The following is a 19,103-nucleotide window of genomic DNA, read 5'->3' as shown; positions in this document are numbered from 1 at the left end:
CCGCCTCTCATGTCCCATCTAGTCGGTCTGCGAAAGACGGCACCTTGACAGATCATGCAAATGAGAAGGCAGCGCTTTATTAAAGGCCCTCTGGATGTAGTGTCTTCATATAGAAAATCAGTTTACATTGAGATTTAAGCTTACATGTAGGTCCTTTCCCTACATGTCCCCAAGGGTCAGAAATCACATTTTTACTCATGATGACGCCTAGAATCTCCATCTGATTTAGGTCTCAGCCCCATGCAGAATCCAGGCACCCTGAGAAATAGAACCAGTCTGTCCAGGGAGAATAGAAAGGGTCCATTCATGTTATTTCCACTACATTGGTTCACAATGGTCTTCCTTTATGAGATAGTTTGAAATAGCTGGTCAAAAAGGATGTGGTTTTAAGGCTGTACTGAATTAAGCCATAAGGTATGACCTGTGTGACCCCTAGGATGCTTTTAATGTCTCATGTGTCTTGATGCTTTTAATGTCTCATGTAAAGCACTTTGAATTGCCTTGTTGCTGGAATGTTCTATACAAATAAACTTGCCTTGCCTAGGAGCCAGAGATACCTGTGAAGAGCAGGTCTTGTGGGTCAGGCTACAGGACCCACTGCCGCAAACAGTTGTAATTCGAAATACCTGCTTACACATTTGCACCAGTGACCGGATGATTGAGTTAAAATGCCTTTGAGGGGTATTGAATGAAGGTCTGGGTTCCTTCAGGTAAACGGATCTTCCTCTGCCCCGCTGTGGGCGGCAGGCTGTTTCACTAAGCACCATCTTTGACTGGCCCGCTCTCTTCAAGAAATGTTCCAGTATGGGGCGCCCCGGTAGCTGCATGTCTTCCTCTCTCTCTCTCTCTCTCTCCCACCTTTTCTGTATGTCACATACACTGTCCTATCCCTAATAAAGCAGAAATGCCTTAAAAATATCTTTATAAAAAAATAAAAAGTTCAAATATAGCCCCAAAACACATAATACAGTATGTTTGTTTATTTGTTTAGCTTTGTCTGTCTGTCATGGTCATAGAAAAATGTTGTTGTTTCCGGGTCATGGTTACTGGTTTGTGATTGCTTTGATATCCGATCAGAATGACGGTCTTGCTGATTCTACCTTTAAATGATATTTCTCTGATCAGTGGCATTAGCATTCTCTCCGAGAGATGGTCTTTCCAGTCTGTGTAATTCCATTGATAACATCAAATGAGGTCAGTCTTTGAGATTCAAATTATGTCCTTTTGGAAGTGCGAGGAAGAAACGCCCCAAATTTGCATATTCCTGATCGGAATTGATAATTGACATTGTTTACCTTGTTTACCTTACCTTGGCAGAACAAGCCCAGCCCTGTGGTCTGTGGATTGGTCCTTCTGAATTGCATTTAGAGGAGGCCATAACAAATTAATTTCTAAGAATTTCAAGTTTGCTTTAAACTGTCCACTTCATAATCTTGATATTATCCCCCGTACATTGTACCTCATCTCCTTCGTTTGTTGATCTTGCATTACCAGTGACTTTACAGCCCACTTATTACTACGAACCGTGGTGTTTTGACAGGTGCAGTTCCAGAAGATCCAGCAGCTCCGCTTGTCTCAGACAAGGGCACAGTACTACGGAGGCTCCCTGCCCAACGTCAACCAGATAGGCAATACCAGTACCGACTTCCAGGTGAGATCTCAATCCAGGCGCCAGGCCTCAGACTGGGGTGGCAGGCCAGGGGAACGTAGGGCCATTGAGGCCCAGGCTTTAGACTGGGGTGGCAGGCCAGGGGAACGTAGGGCCATTGAGGCCCAGGCTTCAGACTGGGGTGGCAGGCCAGGGGAACGTAGGGCCATTGAGGCCCAGGCTTCAGACTGGGGTGGCAGGCCAGGGGAACGTAGGGCCATTGAGGCCCAGGCTTCAGACTGGGGTGGCAGGCCAGGGGAACGTAGGGCCATTGAAGCCCAGGCTTCAGACTTCAGACTAGGGGGGCGGCCCAGGGGAACGTAGGGTCACCCAGGCTGCAGAGTAGGGGGTCGGTCCAGAGGAACGTAGGGTCACTTTAGTCAGCTGTGAGAGGGCGTCCTTGTTTTCTCTCCCAGCATCAGGAAACATTTACTGTAAAAGGAAGTTTCTTGAAAAGGGCACACCTTGTAATTACTGTCTTTACCAGAAACACGGCTCTTGTTCACAAGCCTGAGTATCTCAGTGCCAGCTAAGACCAGACCATAGTAAATTCTTACTACTAGTCTAATGTCCTCCACACATCACTGTAGGTTCAGAAGTGCAATGCAGCCTTTCTTGGAGATGCTAACTCAGAGTAACTACACAGAGCCCTGGATGTGTGCTGGTCCTAGTGCTGGTCTAACTACACAGAGCCCTAGATGTGTGCTGGTCCTAGTGCTGGTCTAACTACACAGAGCCCTAGATGTGTGCTGGTCCTAGTGAGCTTCAGAGTAACTACACAGAGCCCTGGGTGTGTGCTGGTCCTAGTGCTGGTCTAACTACACAGAGCCCTAGATGTGTGCTGGTCCTAGTGCTGGTCTAACTACACAGAGCCCTAGATGTGTGCTGGTCCTAGTGAGCTTCAGAGTAACTACACAGAGCCCTGGATGTGTGCTGGTCCTAGTGCTGGTCTAACTACACAGAGCCCTAGATGTGTGCTGGTCCTAGTGCTGGTCTAACTACACAGAGCCCTGGATGTGTGCTGGTCCTAGTGCTGGTCTAACTACACAGAGCCCTGGATGTGTGCTGGTCCTAGTGCTGGTCTAACTACACAGAGCCCTGGATGTGTGCTGGTCCTAGTGCTGGTCTAACTACACAGAGCCCTAGATGTGTGCTGGTCCTAGTGCTGGTCTAACTACACAGAGCCCTAGATGTGTGCTGGTCCTAGTGAGATTCATTCCCATCAGAAAGCCAGTGTTGAATGTGATACAGCGGAGTTTCCCTGTAGCCACAGGCCTGTATCTGTGTCAGCCCTCTGAAGAGAACTCTACCCCAGGATACAGTAGTAGCTCCAGGTAAAAGTGCCCTTGTTGCTGGAAAGAATGGCTCTTTGAGGAGTAGAGCACTGATCCCTGGACTGAGGCTGGCTTCAGAAATTAAAGCCAGTGAAAGCGCTTCTTAGAATGGGGTCCATTCACTCCTCCCTCAGGGATGCTCTTCAGACTGAATAGGCCCCACTTGATTTGGATTATTTGTTAGTGCTCATTCATTTTAATTATTGGATGGCCTTTAGTTTGTTTTTGAGTGCTTTGGTGAATACATCTTGATAGATACTGTAGTTTATTTTATACTGTATGTATTTGCTGCTGGAAAATATTTTTAAGGTCCCTCTTTATGAAAAATGCACTGCTTCAGCACTTGTGTAAATACAGTACATTTGGGTCTCTGACGGGTCTACTAACACACAACCCAGTCAGTTTTTTGTGGGCTGCCAAATTCAGAAAACATGATCCAACAAGCCATTCAGATTTGCCTTTCTAATGTCAGGACAAGACTCATTCAAATTATACCGCTACCCCATCTGAAAAAAAAAGTCCTGCTGCATTGTTTGAACTTCTGGAGGCACGGTCGGACTGGGGGTGAAGGTCGGACTGGGGGGGAAGGTCGGACTGGGGGGGGGAAGGTCGGACTGGTGGGGAAGGTCGGACTGGGGGTGACTGGTGGGGAAGGTCGGACTGGGGGTGACTGGGGGGGAAGGTCGGACTGGGGGGGACGGGGGGGGGAAGGTCAGACTGGGGGGGACTGGGGGGGAGGTCGGACTGGGGGGGGGGAGGTCGGACTGGGGGGGGGGAGGTCGGACTGGGGGGGGGGGGTCGGACTGGGGGGGAAGGTCGGACTGGGGGGGGGGGTCGGACTGGGGGGGAAGGTCGGACTGGGGGGGGGGGTCGGACTGGGGGTGATGAACAGCAGCTCATTTATTAAAGCCACAGACACAGAAACAGCCCTTCCAGAACAGGACTGAAACAGGGATGAAATCTGAGTGGTATTTTCTGCCAAAATATTCAAAAACATGTTTTGGGGATCCCAGAGACCTATATTAACTTATTGAAAAGGAATAGGGGACCTTTAATATTTACATACTAATAACTTGTCATGTTGCTCTGTTATTCCCTTGCATTTGGCTTTCTCCTTATGATTTTTTTCAATATTTCTCACCCTCTCTAAACCTGTCTGTATCCCTGTCCTTCATCCTCCTGTTCTCCTCCATCTTGTTAACGTTGTCTCTCTCCGTCCCTCAGGGCGGCTTCCCAGCCGGTTTGGACTCGGTCAGAGGGATGCGTCACCACGGTCTGGTGGAGCGGGTCCACAGGGACCGCAGCCGCATCAACTCGCCCCACCGCCGACCCATCGACAAACACGGACGGCAGATATCCTTTAGAAGCAGAGCCATGCCTGGGGCTCTCCTGTCCCAGACTCACACCAAGCCTGGGGCTCTCCTGTCCCAGACTCACACCAAGGCTGGGGCTCTCCTGCCCCAGACTCACACCATGCCTGGGGCTCTCCTGCCCCAGACTCACACCATGCCTGGGGCTCTCCTGTCCCAGACTCACACCAAGGCTGGGGCTCTCCTGCCCCAGACTCACACCATGCCTGGGGCTCTCCTGCCCCAGACTCACACCATGCCTGGGGCTCTCCTGTCCCAGACTCACACCAAGGCTGGGGCTCTCCTGTCCCAGACTCACACCATGCCTGGGGCTCTCCTGTCCCAGACTCACACCATGCCTGGGGCTCTCCTGTCCCAGACTCACACCAAGGCTGGGGCTCTCCTGTCCCAGACTCACACCATGCCTGGGGCTCTCCTGTCCCAGACTCACACCATGCCCCGTCCGGGTGGCCTTTTGGGCTCATGGAGGATGTCCCACCTAGCAGTCAGTTATTAACATGGAAAAGATAGGCCGGTGCGTTTTGGGATAGTTAGGGTGTATTTGAATGGAAGTCTATGGAGCTGTGTGGAGGAGAGGAGCTGCTCATCTTCCCTACACCTCAGCATGCTCTCCCAGTCATTTCTCCAGGGAGCTATTGAGACTTTAACATTGGCAATAGGGTTTAGTGAATCCTAGATGCTTAGAAATTGATTTGAGGGCGATTCAAAAACAACATTTTTAATTAATCTTTTATTTATTTTTCTTTGAATTTTGGGGAGGACTATCCTCCCTGTCCTCTATGGACAAGCCTCCTCTTGTTTGCTCTGAGCAATTTTCCCACCCTTGGATATGACCTGCTTTTCCATAGCAACAAAACGCAAGCCCTAGCAACCAAACCTAATGCCAGACTTGACTTTGATGGCAAACAGCTAGCTATGAATGATAGGGTACTGTTCTGCTTGTTTGCTGTGCAACATTGTCAAAAAGAGATGCCAACGAACGAACAAGTTTTTATTCAACAACTGTAACACACATAATATACTAAGCTAGTTACTTTGCTTAGCTAGCTAGAGATATTTGGCCTCAAATCATTTTTACCTCTGCAACAGTGCAGGGCAAGATGTAATGTTTTTGGTGTCGTGGGTGCGTCTGACTGTTAGCAGGATTATACAAAAACTACCACACTACTTGTCATGAAACTCTGTGGAGGGGTGTAGCATGGGCCAATTTAGAACCCATTCAATTTTGGCACAGAGCCACGGAATGCATTCAGGGGCGGAGGTCTGTGCTCTCTGAGCACCAATTCTAGTACAACATGTTTTCATGATAAACAAGCAGAGCCACACAAACAGTGCAGCACCAGAATGCAGTGAATCATGTATGAAGACACTGTTTCACATAAGTCTACCATGAGGATTCAGATTCTGAACTCAGTTTGATATTGGCCGTGTTTCCCGATAAAGAACCTTCTTAAGGAACCCTTCTTAAGCAAACATTTGTATGGGAGTTAAGAAGTACTTTGGAGTTAAGTGCTTCTTAACTCGTTTGGGGAAACCCGGCTATTATCATTTTGACCCATGAATCAAAGATGGCCGCCATCCAATAGAAAACGTAACTTTTATACGGGAAGGTAAGATCTGGTTTTTGGGTTTTGTTAAATTAAAGCATAAGTCCACTATTCTGAACTATAGGACCCATTCTTGGTCTGTCTTACAGCACATGAACACGACACATAGAGACTATAATTTCCATCATGGCCTCAGTATTGAGCTAGCTACAGTTCTGCAGGCACACCCTTGGCTACAATGGAAGTCATCAATGGGACCAATGAGACCTTGGAAAAAGTACGAAGCATTGCTGTTATAAAAGATTACAAATATAATTTGTTACAAATAGTTAGTAGCTGACTAGTAGTAAGCTCACGAGGCGCTCATGCCCAGCCTGTCTGATGAGATCAGACCTTGAGATTATGAGAGATACCAGTCAGATACCAGTCTCCTAAGAAACCTGCGCTGCTGCTCAGGCAGCATTGAAGGATGATGCTGAGCTCCAGAGCCTCATCACCAGCTTCTTCACCCAGGTGCGGCCACTGACATGGCAGACTACTGGAGGAACTTCCTACCCATGACAGATGTGTTTATGCAGAATGTGCACACAGTTCATATCTGCAACTGGGGTGAGAATGTCTGTGTGCCATGCTGCCATGGATGGTAGCGTATCACAACAATTGGTATGGAAGGTGGTTGCCAGACTTCTGGGCAATGCTGACAGCACTCTCTGCTGATCAGTTCGCCTTCCTTCGTAATGACTTCACTTAGTCCACCACCACTACTCCAACATGGCCTGGGACATGTGGATTGAGTGTACAATGAACAAAGGCAACAAAATGAAGTCTGTCCGGCTCTCCATTCTCGAGAATGAGAAACAGCTGCTGGTGCCGTCCAGAAATGTGAAGTGTGGCTCGAATCTGGGTGGCGTTCTGGCCAACCGAAAAGAAGCCAAGATTAGCTGCCTCTGATGAACTGCTTCTGATGAGATGCCTGCCTCTGATTAACTCATTGCAGACTTAGTCAGCCTGTCCTGTGGGAGAGATGTTGACCAGCTTCTTGCGAGATGGGGTACCAAGTAAGAATACCTCCCTCCATGCGCCCCCACCTCTGAGCAAATGCTTAACGTTTGGGAGCCATGCACGGAGAAGCCTAGGGAGGAACTCAAGGCGAGAGTTGCTGAGATGGAGCAGAGCATGCTCAAGGCGGTGATCGACCTGGTTGAGGTTAGTCAACTTGTGAACCTCCCAGAGTTGCTGGAATCAATGAGTTAGTGGCCTTATTCAACTCCGACAGCACATAAAGGAAGTTGTAGAACAGCAAGCTCACCCAGAAGCTCTCTTTCAAATCAGTAGATCTGCAAGAACCCTACATCGCTATCGTTGAGATGGGCATGATCTGGAGGATGGCAACTCCATCAGCAGAAGATCGGCAGGCACAAGATGGCACCCCATACAAGTGGTTAGACTACATCCACAAGGTGTCACCTTTGCCTGCCATGGTGCTGCTGACCGTATCATCTGTGTGAATGACCCGAGCAAACTCAACTAAAGATGACGAGTGAGACCTGTGGGTACAGGGTAAGCCACATGTCCCCAACACCAACAGGAAATTGAGGGACCCCTTCCCTTCTGCCAGACCATTTAAAACGCTGCTGTGTAGTGTCAGCAACAATGGGCCGCTACAAAAACTGATATGCAGCTTCATTACCGTCATTGCACAGAATTTAGATGCAGAGATTGTCTACTCGGTTGGCTCCCACTGCACCAACTTGTCAACCCATCAACCGATGCAGAACTACAGCTTTGAACTGTCTGAGGCTGACACCATGCTCTTCTCTCTCTATGGGCCTCTGCTAAAAACTATGATAAACATGCATTTTCAAGGCAGGAAGCCCCTTACCTGTCTCAGTAGAATGTTGTCTTGTGAAATGAATCGCCATCCCCATGTGTTGACGTGTTGGGCATGGCTAGGAGGATGTAAACAATCGTCTAGCTTTACCGCTCACACGCATGCTCGCGCTCTCTACCACATGTGGAGGAAGTTTACAGTGCGAAAGGTATGGTGTAGTGCGTTCGGCGAAATAGTTCTGGCTCAAATGGTGCTTTTGTTTCAATATTCGGTTTGAGAATGTGATATATTTCACATGACAGCAGATCACACCCTGCACTTCCTGCCTTGAAAATGCATGTTTATCATAGTTTTTAGCAGAGGCCCATAGACCTTCATTATAAAGGGGGTGCGCGCACAGAGGAAAAAGGAGCTAGCTTACTATTGCACGGATCGGTTAAATGTTGGTGTATACGGATCGGTTTCATTGAGGACAAAGCGACATTTGAGCTAAACTTGCTATGACAGCGGCGTTCCCCTTGAAAATAGCAGCTTTTGGAGGTGGTCATGTGTGTTTGTGAGTCAGAGGATTTGAGATTGAGCCCAACGAGGTGGCAGCTGAGGGTGGAAGCCGTGCTGAGAGGGTTAGGTTAGGGTTAGGGTTAGACACACTGACACCTGTTGCATCATGCAGAAAGGGAGATTGAAGGAAACGTGCATTGTTAATCTTATTTGAATGTGAAAGATGGATAGTGAATTAGAACATTTTTGATAGTGAGTGTGTCGGAGCACCGGGAAGTGATTTTAAAGCTCAATGAGAGTGGTTCTTGTGGTTCATTATTCACCTTTACTTGCTATTAGTTTATGAATTGGCCTTAGCAAGACCCCAAAAATCATTTTCGTGACATGAGACTGCATGAGACCCTGTGAATTTATTATTTTAGAATTTCGGTGTACTGTTTAGTACACTGGCGGGAAATCTTGTGGTGGAAAAGGGAGTGACACGTTACAATATCAGGAAGAATAACAAACACTTTGCCCCGCGAAACGAAATCAACATGCACATAAAAGAAAGAAGACCGGTATTTACCTGCATTGAAGCCATCCTTCTAGAAAGTAGCTACAATCTTCCAATCCAGTCTGCGCCACGGGTGTTTATCATTTTTCCCCCATCATTACAGCGAGTGAGTGGGGGATTGTGGGAAGTGTGGTTCTTAAAACGTTCTTAAAAAAGTGCCGATTTTATCACGACCAGAGAGGCTACCAAAGTGCCGAGTTATCTCATGTACACTATTGCCAAAAGTATTCACTCACCCATCCAAAAAATTGAATTCAGGTGTTCCAATCACTTCCATGGCCACAGGTGTATAAAATCAAGCACCTAGGCATGCAGACTGCTTCTACAAACATTTGTGAAAGAATGGGTCGCTCTCAGGAGTGCAGTGAATTCCAGCGTGGTACTGTGATAGGATGCCACCTGTGCCCAAGTCCAGTCGTAAAATGTCCTCGATATTCCACAGTTAACTGTCAGTGGTATTATAACAAAGTGGAAGCGATTGGGAACGACAGCAACTCAGCCACGAAGTGGTAGGCCGCGTAAAATGACAGAGCGGGGTCAGCGGATGCTGAGGCACATAGTGTGTAGAGGTCGCCAACTTTCTGCAGAGTCGATCACTACAGACCTCCAAACTTCTTATGGCCTCCAGATTAGCTCAAGAACAGTGCCTAGAGAAATTCATGGAATGGGTTTCCATGGCAGAGCAGCTGCATCCAAGCCATACATCACCAAGTGCAATTCAAACCGTCGGATGCAGTGGTGTAAAGAACGCCGCCACTGGACTCTGGAGCAGTGGAGACGCGTTCTCTGGAGTGATGAATCACACTTCTCCATCTGGTAATTTGATGGACGAGTCTGGGTTTGGCGGTTGCCAGGAGAACGGTACTTGTCTGACTGCATTGTGCCAAGTGTGAAGTTTGGTGGAGGGGGGATTATGGTGTGGGGTTGTTTTTCAGGAGCTGGGCTTGGCCCCTTAGTTCCAGTGAAAGGAACTCTGAATGCTTCGGCATACCAAGTGATTCTGGACAATTCCATGCTCCCAACTTTGTGGGAACAGTTTGGCGATGGCCCCTTCCTGTTCCAACATGACTGCGCACCAGTGAACAAAGCAAGGTCCATAAAGACATGGATGAGCGAGTTTGGTGTGGAAGAACTTGACTGGCCTGCAAAGTGCTGACCTCAACCCGTTAGAACACCTTTTGGATGAATTAGAGCGGAGACTGTGAGCCAGGCTTCTCATCCAACATCAGTGTCTGACCTCACAAATGCGCTTCTGGAATAATGGTCAAAAATTCCCATAAACACACTCCTAAACCTTATGGAAAGCCTTCCCAGAAGAGGTGAAGCTGTTATAGCTGCAAAGGGTGGGCCGACGTCATATTAAACCCAATGGATTAAGAATGGGATGTCACTTAAATTCATATGCGTGTAAAGGCAGATGAGCGAATACAATATAGTGTAGCTTTAAGATTTAGTTTGTTTAAAAAAGAAACAAAGTGGCCACTGTGATATAATGCACCCACCAGTGCCTATGTGACAGAACGCTCCTGGGCTTGGAATAATCTGCACAGTATGTTCTTCCCTTTAGGCCCCTGCAGCTCCCTGTATGTTGCACAACAAGTTCTTCACTGTTCAAGCCAATGCATGTCAAGCTCCTATGCTATAGCTCTTAGCATCACTGAGCTATCTTTTATTGAGGGAGAGTATCTTGTGCTTCACCCCTCATAGGAAATCATGATTTCTTGGACTTTATGTATTCTATATAAATATGTATGAGTGAGGACACGCATGTGAACACACTAAAGTCATTCACGTCACAGTACTCTGTTGTCGGCAGAGGAATTGATGACTGCACAAACATCAAAACCAGCAGAAAATCCAGCAGAATCTGCTGCTCTACTCGCTAGCCACCATAATTTGGGAGCAGTTGGCATTAGCCATTCAATAATAGCTTCGATAATTTGATAATAGCTAGTGCTGCTAGCGAGCTCACGTTAGCTGAATGGCTGTCAGCTGTTTCCAAACCTAGTTTTTTCAGAAACAACAACGATGATGAACTTGGAGCAGTTGTTGGAGTTTATTAACTTTCTAAATTGTTTTGGGTCAGCGACATTAGACTACCGATAATGGTGTAGTTGTAACTAAGGCCACTTTCATACCTGAATTTGTTCCAATTCAGGGATTAATAAGTTACAATGTTTCACTTGGACCTTAGCTCGATTCATGTTCACACGGCAATATGGACAGAGCAAACGATGCAAAATGTTGCGTAGGTGTGCTTGAGAAGCAACGTCACTGCCCCGCGCTTGGCGCTAAAGTTAGTTGGTTGAGAGATCACCAACAAGAAGGACTGATATAATGGCACGTTCCAGGCAACCCGTGACCCGTGTTTTTCCAACCTTCTACACATGAAAATGCACTGGAATGGCAGTCAAACCCGTAACTTCCCACCCGTGAACTCGTATCAGATCGATGTACTCCCAGTTGCACTCTCTGACGTCACACAGCCCTCTAAACAAGATGGCAGCCCCCATGGGTATGGCGACAAAGATAACTTAAGGGCAACGTAAAGTAAATTTGTACGTTGTAATCAAAATAATACAAACGGTTATGGACAACAATCTGCTATGTGTATGTAATGATGCCCAAATATGTTGACGACAAGAGATAGCTAGTGCTAGCTAGCTAACGTTAAGGTAAACCTGAACTTGACCATGCAAACGGCGAAAAGTCGATGATGTCAATAAATACAATTATGTAACGTACGATTTCTTAGCATAGCGAAGTTAGGCATACAATATTTAGCTTGCCAGCTCTGACAGTGTCAAATCTCAAGCTTTTGCCGTATTGGCTTTTATCCAGAATTCCACACACTCATACAGTTTGCCTGGAACGCTATGAAGTCGTGAGTCGTGACTTGAAGTCGTAACTTAAGTCTTCTGTACACTGTACGACTGAAAAAATCTTAGATAGGGGATCCCTTCCCACTGTACGACCGGGACTCCGTCTCAAGACCATACGACCATACGACGTGCGTATTCACACTATGCGATTTGTATTCACACTATACGATTTCTGTCAGCCCCAATTATGCCCACGATTCATCTTGGATGAACTTCTACGTGATCTGCGATCTACGACGAAAATATCTGACATGCCAGATATTTTGTCGGGAACGTAGAACGTAGAACGCAGATCGTACACCTTCTCACGCTGTGCGACTTGCGAGTCCCGATTTTGCATACGATCAGCTACGATTGTCTGCGACAACCCACGACCACCTTAAGACCTCAATCGTGGGATTTATTGCATAGTGTACATTCGGCTTTACGGGCTCAAAATCCTATCTGGAACGCGGCATAAGCTTCCATTTTTTTCTTTTCTTTTATTACTCGTACAGTGATGCTTTGGAGTGTGGGGTTCTCGTTGGTACAGTTCTAGGGGAAACACTCTCCAGGTAATGTTAAGTGCATGTGTGAAAGGCCCTACTTGTTTATGGCTCAGTTAGTTAAAACCGGGCCTTTGTTTGTGGAAATAGAGGTGTGTGTGTGTGTGTGTGTGTGTGTGTGTGTGTGTGTGTGTGTGTGTGTGTGTGTGTGTGTGTGTGTGTGTGTGTGTGTGTGTGTGTGTGTGTGTGTGTGTGTGTGTGTGTGTGTGTGTGTGTGTGTGTGTGTGTGTGTGTCTGACTGACTGACTGACTGACTGACTGACTGACTGACTGTGAGAGAGAAAGTGTGTGTGTGTGTCAGTGGAGGCTCGTCCATTGAGGCAGGGGAGGACAGTCCTCAGTTTTTTGGAGAGAAGAGAGGAATTAAAATATAAATATATGAATTTATTTATTCATAATATTCTCAGTTTTGTTCATAAAGCAGGTTTTCCCTATGGATAAAAAAACCATTATTGCAATTCTAAAGCTCCAACAGTGACATCTATAACATGCAGCTGGAGGACCCATAGATATCAAGTGAAGGGAGGCTAGCCTCCCTTAGGGCGGGTTCTTTTCTCTTAAATCAATGTAATGCCTTTTTTTTTTGTTGCTAATTTGTGATTGGCCAAAACGCTGAAAAATTACCGCAAGGGAGGCTAGTACTCCGGCCCTGTCTGAACAGGATTCAGATATTGACATTTTGTTAGTCCAATCACATTCCAGATTCCAGATTTACCACAGTGAAGGCCGATTGAGTCGGTGTTGATGTCTGTGTTTCTCTTCCCTGTGCCATTGGAGACTTGTTGTGTGTTCGTAGCTCCATAAAATAATACATCCGAAAGTATTATGGGACATATTATACATCAAACTGTTTGTCTATTTGTCTTGATTCTAGCCATCTAAATATCTAAGCTGACATAAATACTTTTTGAGCTAGAGCCGTCTGAACACGACAGTTCCACTGGCTGGTTATAGCCGGTAACGTTAGCTACAAGGTGCACGTCAGGCTACGGCATAGGCAGGCGCGCAGATTGTCTGGAGGCGCAAACTGACGGCAACTTGTCCAAAACATTTGGGTCGCAACAACAACGAAATCCACAGCCTGGCTCCTGCTTGCGTGAGAATTGATCGCTTTGCGGTGCTTATTCCTCATCCAGTGATGGATGGGTGGATGGAAAACTTTCAACTGAAAGTTCATATTGTTCTGATAATTGTAGGCTATAGCAACATAAGAGTGACAGCTTTTACAGCAACCCAAATGAGCTAATCCCATAGCTGTACCATTGCTAGCTAGCCATGAGCGAACTGTTGGATACTGCATTTGCTGTGCAATGTATTCCATTGTCCAGTTGTCAAATCTATTTGCCAACAAACTGTTTGAGAGCCAGAACACCTCAGTGTCCCCTAATCAAATTTTTTTTTCATACATCATCTGACCTCTCCAGCACCTCACCAATATCAATTATTTTCTCTCTTTAGAGAAGAGTACAATCCATTACAACAACTATTGCTTACAATGTTTTATTGTTGTTTTGTAATAAGGGATGAAGAGATGAAGAGAGGGGTGTTCAGGTGTGTGTGGGGAGGTAAGGGATGAAGAGGGGTGTTCAGGTGTGTGTGGAGGTAAGGGATGAAGAGAGGGGTGTTCAGGTGTGTGGGGAGGTAAGGGATGAAGAGGGGTGTTCAGGTGTGTGTGGAGGTAAGGGATGAAGAGAGGGGTGTTCAGGTGTGTGGGGAGGTAAGGGATGAAGAGGGGTGTTCAGGTGTGTGGGGAGGTAAGGGATGAAGAGAGGGGTGTTCAGGTGTGTGGGGAGGTAAGGGATGAAGAGGGCTGTTCAGGTGTGTGTGGGGAGGTAAGGGATGAAGAGAGGGGTGTTCAGGTGTGTGTGGGGAGGTAAGGGATGAAGAGGGGTGTTCAGGTGTGTGTGGGGAGGTAAGGGATGAAGAGGGGTGTTCAGGTGTGTGTGGGGAGGTAAGGGATGAAGAGGGCTGTTCAGGTGTGTGTGGGGAGGTAAGGGATGAAGAGAGGGGTGTTCAGGTGTGTGGGGAGGTAAGGGATGAAGAGGTGTTCAGGTGTGTGTGGGGAGGTAAGGGATGAAGAGGTGTTCAGGTGTGTGGGGAGGTAAGGGATGAAGAGGTGTTCAGGTGTGTGTGGGGAGGTAAGGGATGAAGAGAGGGGTGTTCAGGTGTGTGTGGGGAGGTAAGGGATGAAGAGGGGTGTTCAGGTGTGTGGGGAGGTAAGGGATGAAGAGGTGTTCAGGTGTGTGTGGGGAGGTAAGGGGTGTTCAGGTGTGTGGGGAGGTAAGGGATGAAGAGGGGTGTTCATGTGTGTGTGCGTGCGGGTGTGTCATGGAGAGGTTTGGGTTTGGAGACCACACAGAGCATGGGATCCTCACACTGCGAGAGGGAAGAGGAACATCCCCCCTCGGCCAAAATCGCTTTTCACTCCCAGGTTGTTTTTTTCCTGTCGGCGCCAGATGTCCGTCACAGTGGAGGCTTGTTTTTCACAAATGAGCCGAAGTGTATGTGCCAAGACCAGACAGGCGGTGAGGGGGAGAGAGCGCTCAGGAGATCCAGACAGGCGGTGAGGGAGAGAGAGTGCTCAGGAGATCCTGACAGGCAGTGAGGGAGAGAGAGCGCTCAGGAGATCCAGACAGGCGGTGAGGGAGAGAGAGCGCTCAGGAGATCCTGCCTCACACTCCAGACTCTTCAGATTACACTCCTCCCCATGTCTTCATCTGTGGCATCGTTGATTAATTCCATGTGGGTTTTGTGACATTGCGGTAACTCTCCAGTAACCAGGGTTGGCTTCAGCTTACTAGCTCACAATTACACGTTGACTCCTTTTAGTTTGGCTGAGATTTCCTAGCTGAGTTTCCAAGCGTGGTGTTTCACTGCCTGACAGAACATGGTGAGCTGTGAGCGTCCCCGCCTGATGATGTCACAGACACTCGCAGCTGGGAAGAACTGGACAACAGCATTAGTAGTAGCTTACTGGATCTCTATCTGTACAGGGCCTCTCACTCACTCTCTATCTGGCTCCATCTGCCTGAAGTGAGTAGGCTGTGATCCACCCTGGCCTTCCTGGATTATGGGGACACGACCATGTGTGCCTCTGGACACGAGTGACTCCTGGATCTCTTTTGCATTGTTTTAGAGCAGCCGAGCTCCCTGTGTGTGTAGCAGGGATGTGAAGGGCTTTGCCCTCAGTAGTTATGTCCCTTTCTGGCAGGTTTGTGACCGGTTTGTTGAGCCTGCTCTGTTTGTGACGGCCCACACACGGCATGATCTGTCAGGCAACTTTTTGAGGTGTTATTTTCCATGATTGTGAAGTTTAATGCTATCATGTTCCTAAGCTTGGAAATGTTACATCGTCTGATTGTTCCAATCAAATGTCTGGGCATGGCGGGGGGGCCCCTCCCTTCTGTCTGTAGAACTGTAGCCGTGTTTGTTATAACACACACCGCACCGCACCGCACACACACACACCGCACCGCACACACCGCACCGCGCACACACACACACACACCACACCGCGCACGCACGCACGCACGCACGCACACACAGCAATAACCTGTTGGACAGGATCCTTCCATCTGCCGCCCCACTGCTCCTACTGTAGAAACCAATCCTCTCTCTCTCTCTCTCTCTCTCTCTCTCTCTCTCTCTCTCTCACTCTCTCTCGGTTCTGGTTCTGTCTCAGCCAGACGTTTTTGCTATTTAGACCAAAGTTGAATCCCCCAGAAGCGGCACGCTAGAGCCCTCAGGTTTGGTTAAAACGGGGATGTGATCCAGGCCGGTGAGACAGCTGTGTCCCATCTGAAGGGCAGTGTCCCATCTGAAGGGCAGTGTCCCATCTGAAGGGCTGTGTCCCATCTGAAGGGCTGTGTCCCATCTGAAGGCCTGTGTCCCATCTGAAGGCCTGTGTCCCATCTCCCCCATGGCTCAGGCGGTCAGGACCAGAGCTTAAGGGCTGACATTGTTTCCATGACTCTTTGAACAAGGCAGCTGTGTTGTTGCACCTAGTTGCCATCATTTCACTTTTTGGGGGGGGGGTCTAATCTTTCATGCTGTAAATTCTCATTTGCTGTGCATTCGCTAGCCTATATCATCCATGTGCACCTTTTGTTAATGTCCTTTTGATGCAGCATCATTTGGACCGTTTGAGTTAAAGCAGAAGTAGCTGAGTAATATAATTTATTTTTAGTTTTGTCAAGATTACATTACAGTCAGATAAGATAAGATAAAATGCAGTGTTTTGTTTGTCTCTTTGGTTTCCTTGACCGATCCCACATGGAGAGCTCTCCCTACGGAGCGGTGTACCTGTCCCCTCCGCCAGACAACAGCTGGAGAAGGTGAGTGGTTCCTACCGTTTCTGATCCTGCTGTCCTGCCTCCTCTTCCTAGGGCCACCGCTGATCCAGGATCTGTTTCATCTGCTTCCGGTGTCAAGTCTCCCTTGTGGGACAATATTTCAGGGTGTTTTTGTGAATGTGGTGAACTTGAGATCTGAACCCATAAAATTAGGGTCTTTCCCTCTGAGGGGTGTCAATCAGAATGAATTCATGATCCCTCTCTGCTGCAAATGCTCCCAGTTGTATTTTGAGGTCCCACAGATTAAAAATGTACAACATAAATTACTGGAAAACACAAAAGAATGTGCGTACTACGCAACGTATGCAGGTTGGCAGGTCTTAGTGTTTATTTGTCAAGAGATGGAGGTGGCAGGATATTTGACGGAGGCGGCCGCCTGGTGATTCTCTATGCAGGAAAAGCCCCGTCTGTGCCCGATGGGGCAGGTGAGCTTGATTGATTTACTACCCCAACGTGGCATTTTACTTGCCCCGGGCAGTGGAGCAGTCAGCTGATCAGGCAGTCAGCTGGCGCCGGCCCCAGGAGGAAGCCCTGTCTGCTGAGATGCTCTTGACAGGTAGCCTTTGGGTTCAAAGGTCAGACGCAACGGCCCAGTCGTCCTGCTGCTGCCCCGTCTCCACGCCGCCACAGGGTGAAACCAATCACAACGCAGCGCAGAGCGGGGCGGGGCTTAGCTCACCATCTCCTACCCAGAGGGAAGCTAGATGGACCTGTCTGCTGCAGACGGATGGCCGCTGCCAACAGCCCTGTTTAAACCGCCGGTCGTATCCAGCTAGAGCAGGCAGGGTAATTACTGGACCTTTTTTCTCCTGTGTTTACAAGGGAGTGAATTACAGCCCTGCAATAAAAGCCCTAGCCAAGCCCCTCCCCTACTCTCTTTCTCTCTCTCTCTCTCTCTCTCTCTTTCTTTCCTCTCTCTCTCTCTCTCTCTCTCTCTCTCTTTCTCTTCTCTCTCTCTGCTCTCTCTGTGGCTACAGTTGTGTTTTGAATGTTGGCTTGGCTGTCTGCCAGTGCCCCTCCCCCTCCCCCCATGGCTCTGCAGCGATGGATTCTGTGTTCAGAGCTGTTCAGCGCCGGCCGCCAGACTCAGTGTTGACTGCAGCATAACGACTTGTAAAACTGAATGGGGTCCACGCCCTCTGGTCATCTGAATGGGGTCCACGCCCTCTGGTCATCTGAATGGGGTCCACGCCCTCTGGTCATCTGAATGGTGTCCACGCCCTCTGGTCATCATTGACAGCGGAGAACAGGTTGGCTGTGTGGAAGCTCCCGACCGAGCGAACAGACAGCGCCGTGACCTTGTGCTCTCAGAGAGGAGCACACACACAGCGCACACACACCGACACAGCACACACACACCGCACACACACAGCGCACACACACCGACACAGCGCACACACACCGACACAGCACACACAGCGCACACACACCGACATAGCGCACACACACCGACATGGCACACACACACCGACACAGCACACACACACCGACATAGCACACACACAGCGCACACACACCCACACAGCGCACACACACCGACACAGCACACACACAGCTAGGGGCTCTGGCTGCATCAGCACCCAGCCACAGCGCACACACAGCACACACACACCGACACAGCACACACACACACCGACACAGCACACACACAGCACACACACACTGACACAGCACACACACAGCTAGGGGCTCGGGCTGCATCAGCACCCAGCACTGTTTCCTCCTGACCAGTAGATCGGCCGGCTGCTCCTTACTCCTAACCCTAGCCCTAACCCTAACCCTAGCCTTTGACTGACCTGTAGAGGATTTACTCACACATTGTTTTCTATTGGGATACAACTAGGGTTGCAAATTTCAAGGGATTTCATTAATCGATAACTGTTAACCTTAACAAACAATAGTTCATTAATTGATAAGAACGTCCCGCGCCGGACTGCGCTTTGCTCACTTCATTTTTTTGTCGTCTTCCGCTGTGTCGTTGAAATTTCCCGGTATCCCAATTAGCCTTCACTACATGGCGTGGCGCCCTCATGTGCAGTCAGACCTTAAATCATGATTGCATATCACGCACCTCCCGTTGATAACGTCCATTCCCCAAAAAAACTTCCGTTAACTAGCAATTAATCGAATAACCAAATCTTACTCAAGTAAATTCTTATCGGCAATTAATTGACAGTCGAGTAACTGTCAATTAACAGTCGATTAACATCCCTAGATACAACCTTCCAGACAAATCCGTCATGGTTCTAATCAATGAAAACCCTTGATTTTAACATTGGAAATACGGTTTACAGGTTTGCTTTGTCAGGAAGTTCAAGTGCAGTATGTTTTTGGAGGATGATTTTAGTGTGTAGTTATCTTCTCCCTGGGGCCAAGGTGACGGTGTCTAACCATTGAGTATTGTCAGTTAAATAGTGACTCCTCCTCTCCCTTCACGGCTCAGAGCTGGAAGAATATGTTGGCTTAATGTGGCTTTGGATAACCACATGTTTGTGTATCCACTTGAGATTGATTTTGTAATCACAGTGCTTCCTTGA

The 19,103-nt window shown here is 48.1% G+C and overlaps 1 protein-coding gene across 1 annotated transcript in view; it reads left to right on the top strand.

The window, feature by feature from the left end:
* crtc3 (CREB regulated transcription coactivator 3) overlaps nt 1–19,103 on the top strand; it is a 58,198-nt gene that overhangs the window by 7,941 nt on the left and 31,154 nt on the right. The window contains exons 2-4 of the mRNA XM_084437162.1: nt 1,541–1,651; nt 4,207–4,335; nt 16,487–16,548. Of these exons, the coding sequence (XP_084293288.1) occupies nt 1,541–1,651; nt 4,207–4,335; nt 16,487–16,548 (302 nt within the window). The remainder of the gene's footprint in view (nt 1–1,540; nt 1,652–4,206; nt 4,336–16,486; nt 16,549–19,103) is intronic.

The sequence above is a fragment of the Borostomias antarcticus genome (genome assembly GCF_949987555.1).
Source record: "Borostomias antarcticus genome assembly, chromosome: 4".
Classification (NCBI taxonomy): Eukaryota; Metazoa; Chordata; class Actinopteri; order Stomiiformes; family Stomiidae; genus Borostomias; species Borostomias antarcticus.
The sequence above is the reverse complement of the archived record's forward strand: the minus strand, read 5'-3'. Positions and strand labels throughout refer to the sequence as shown.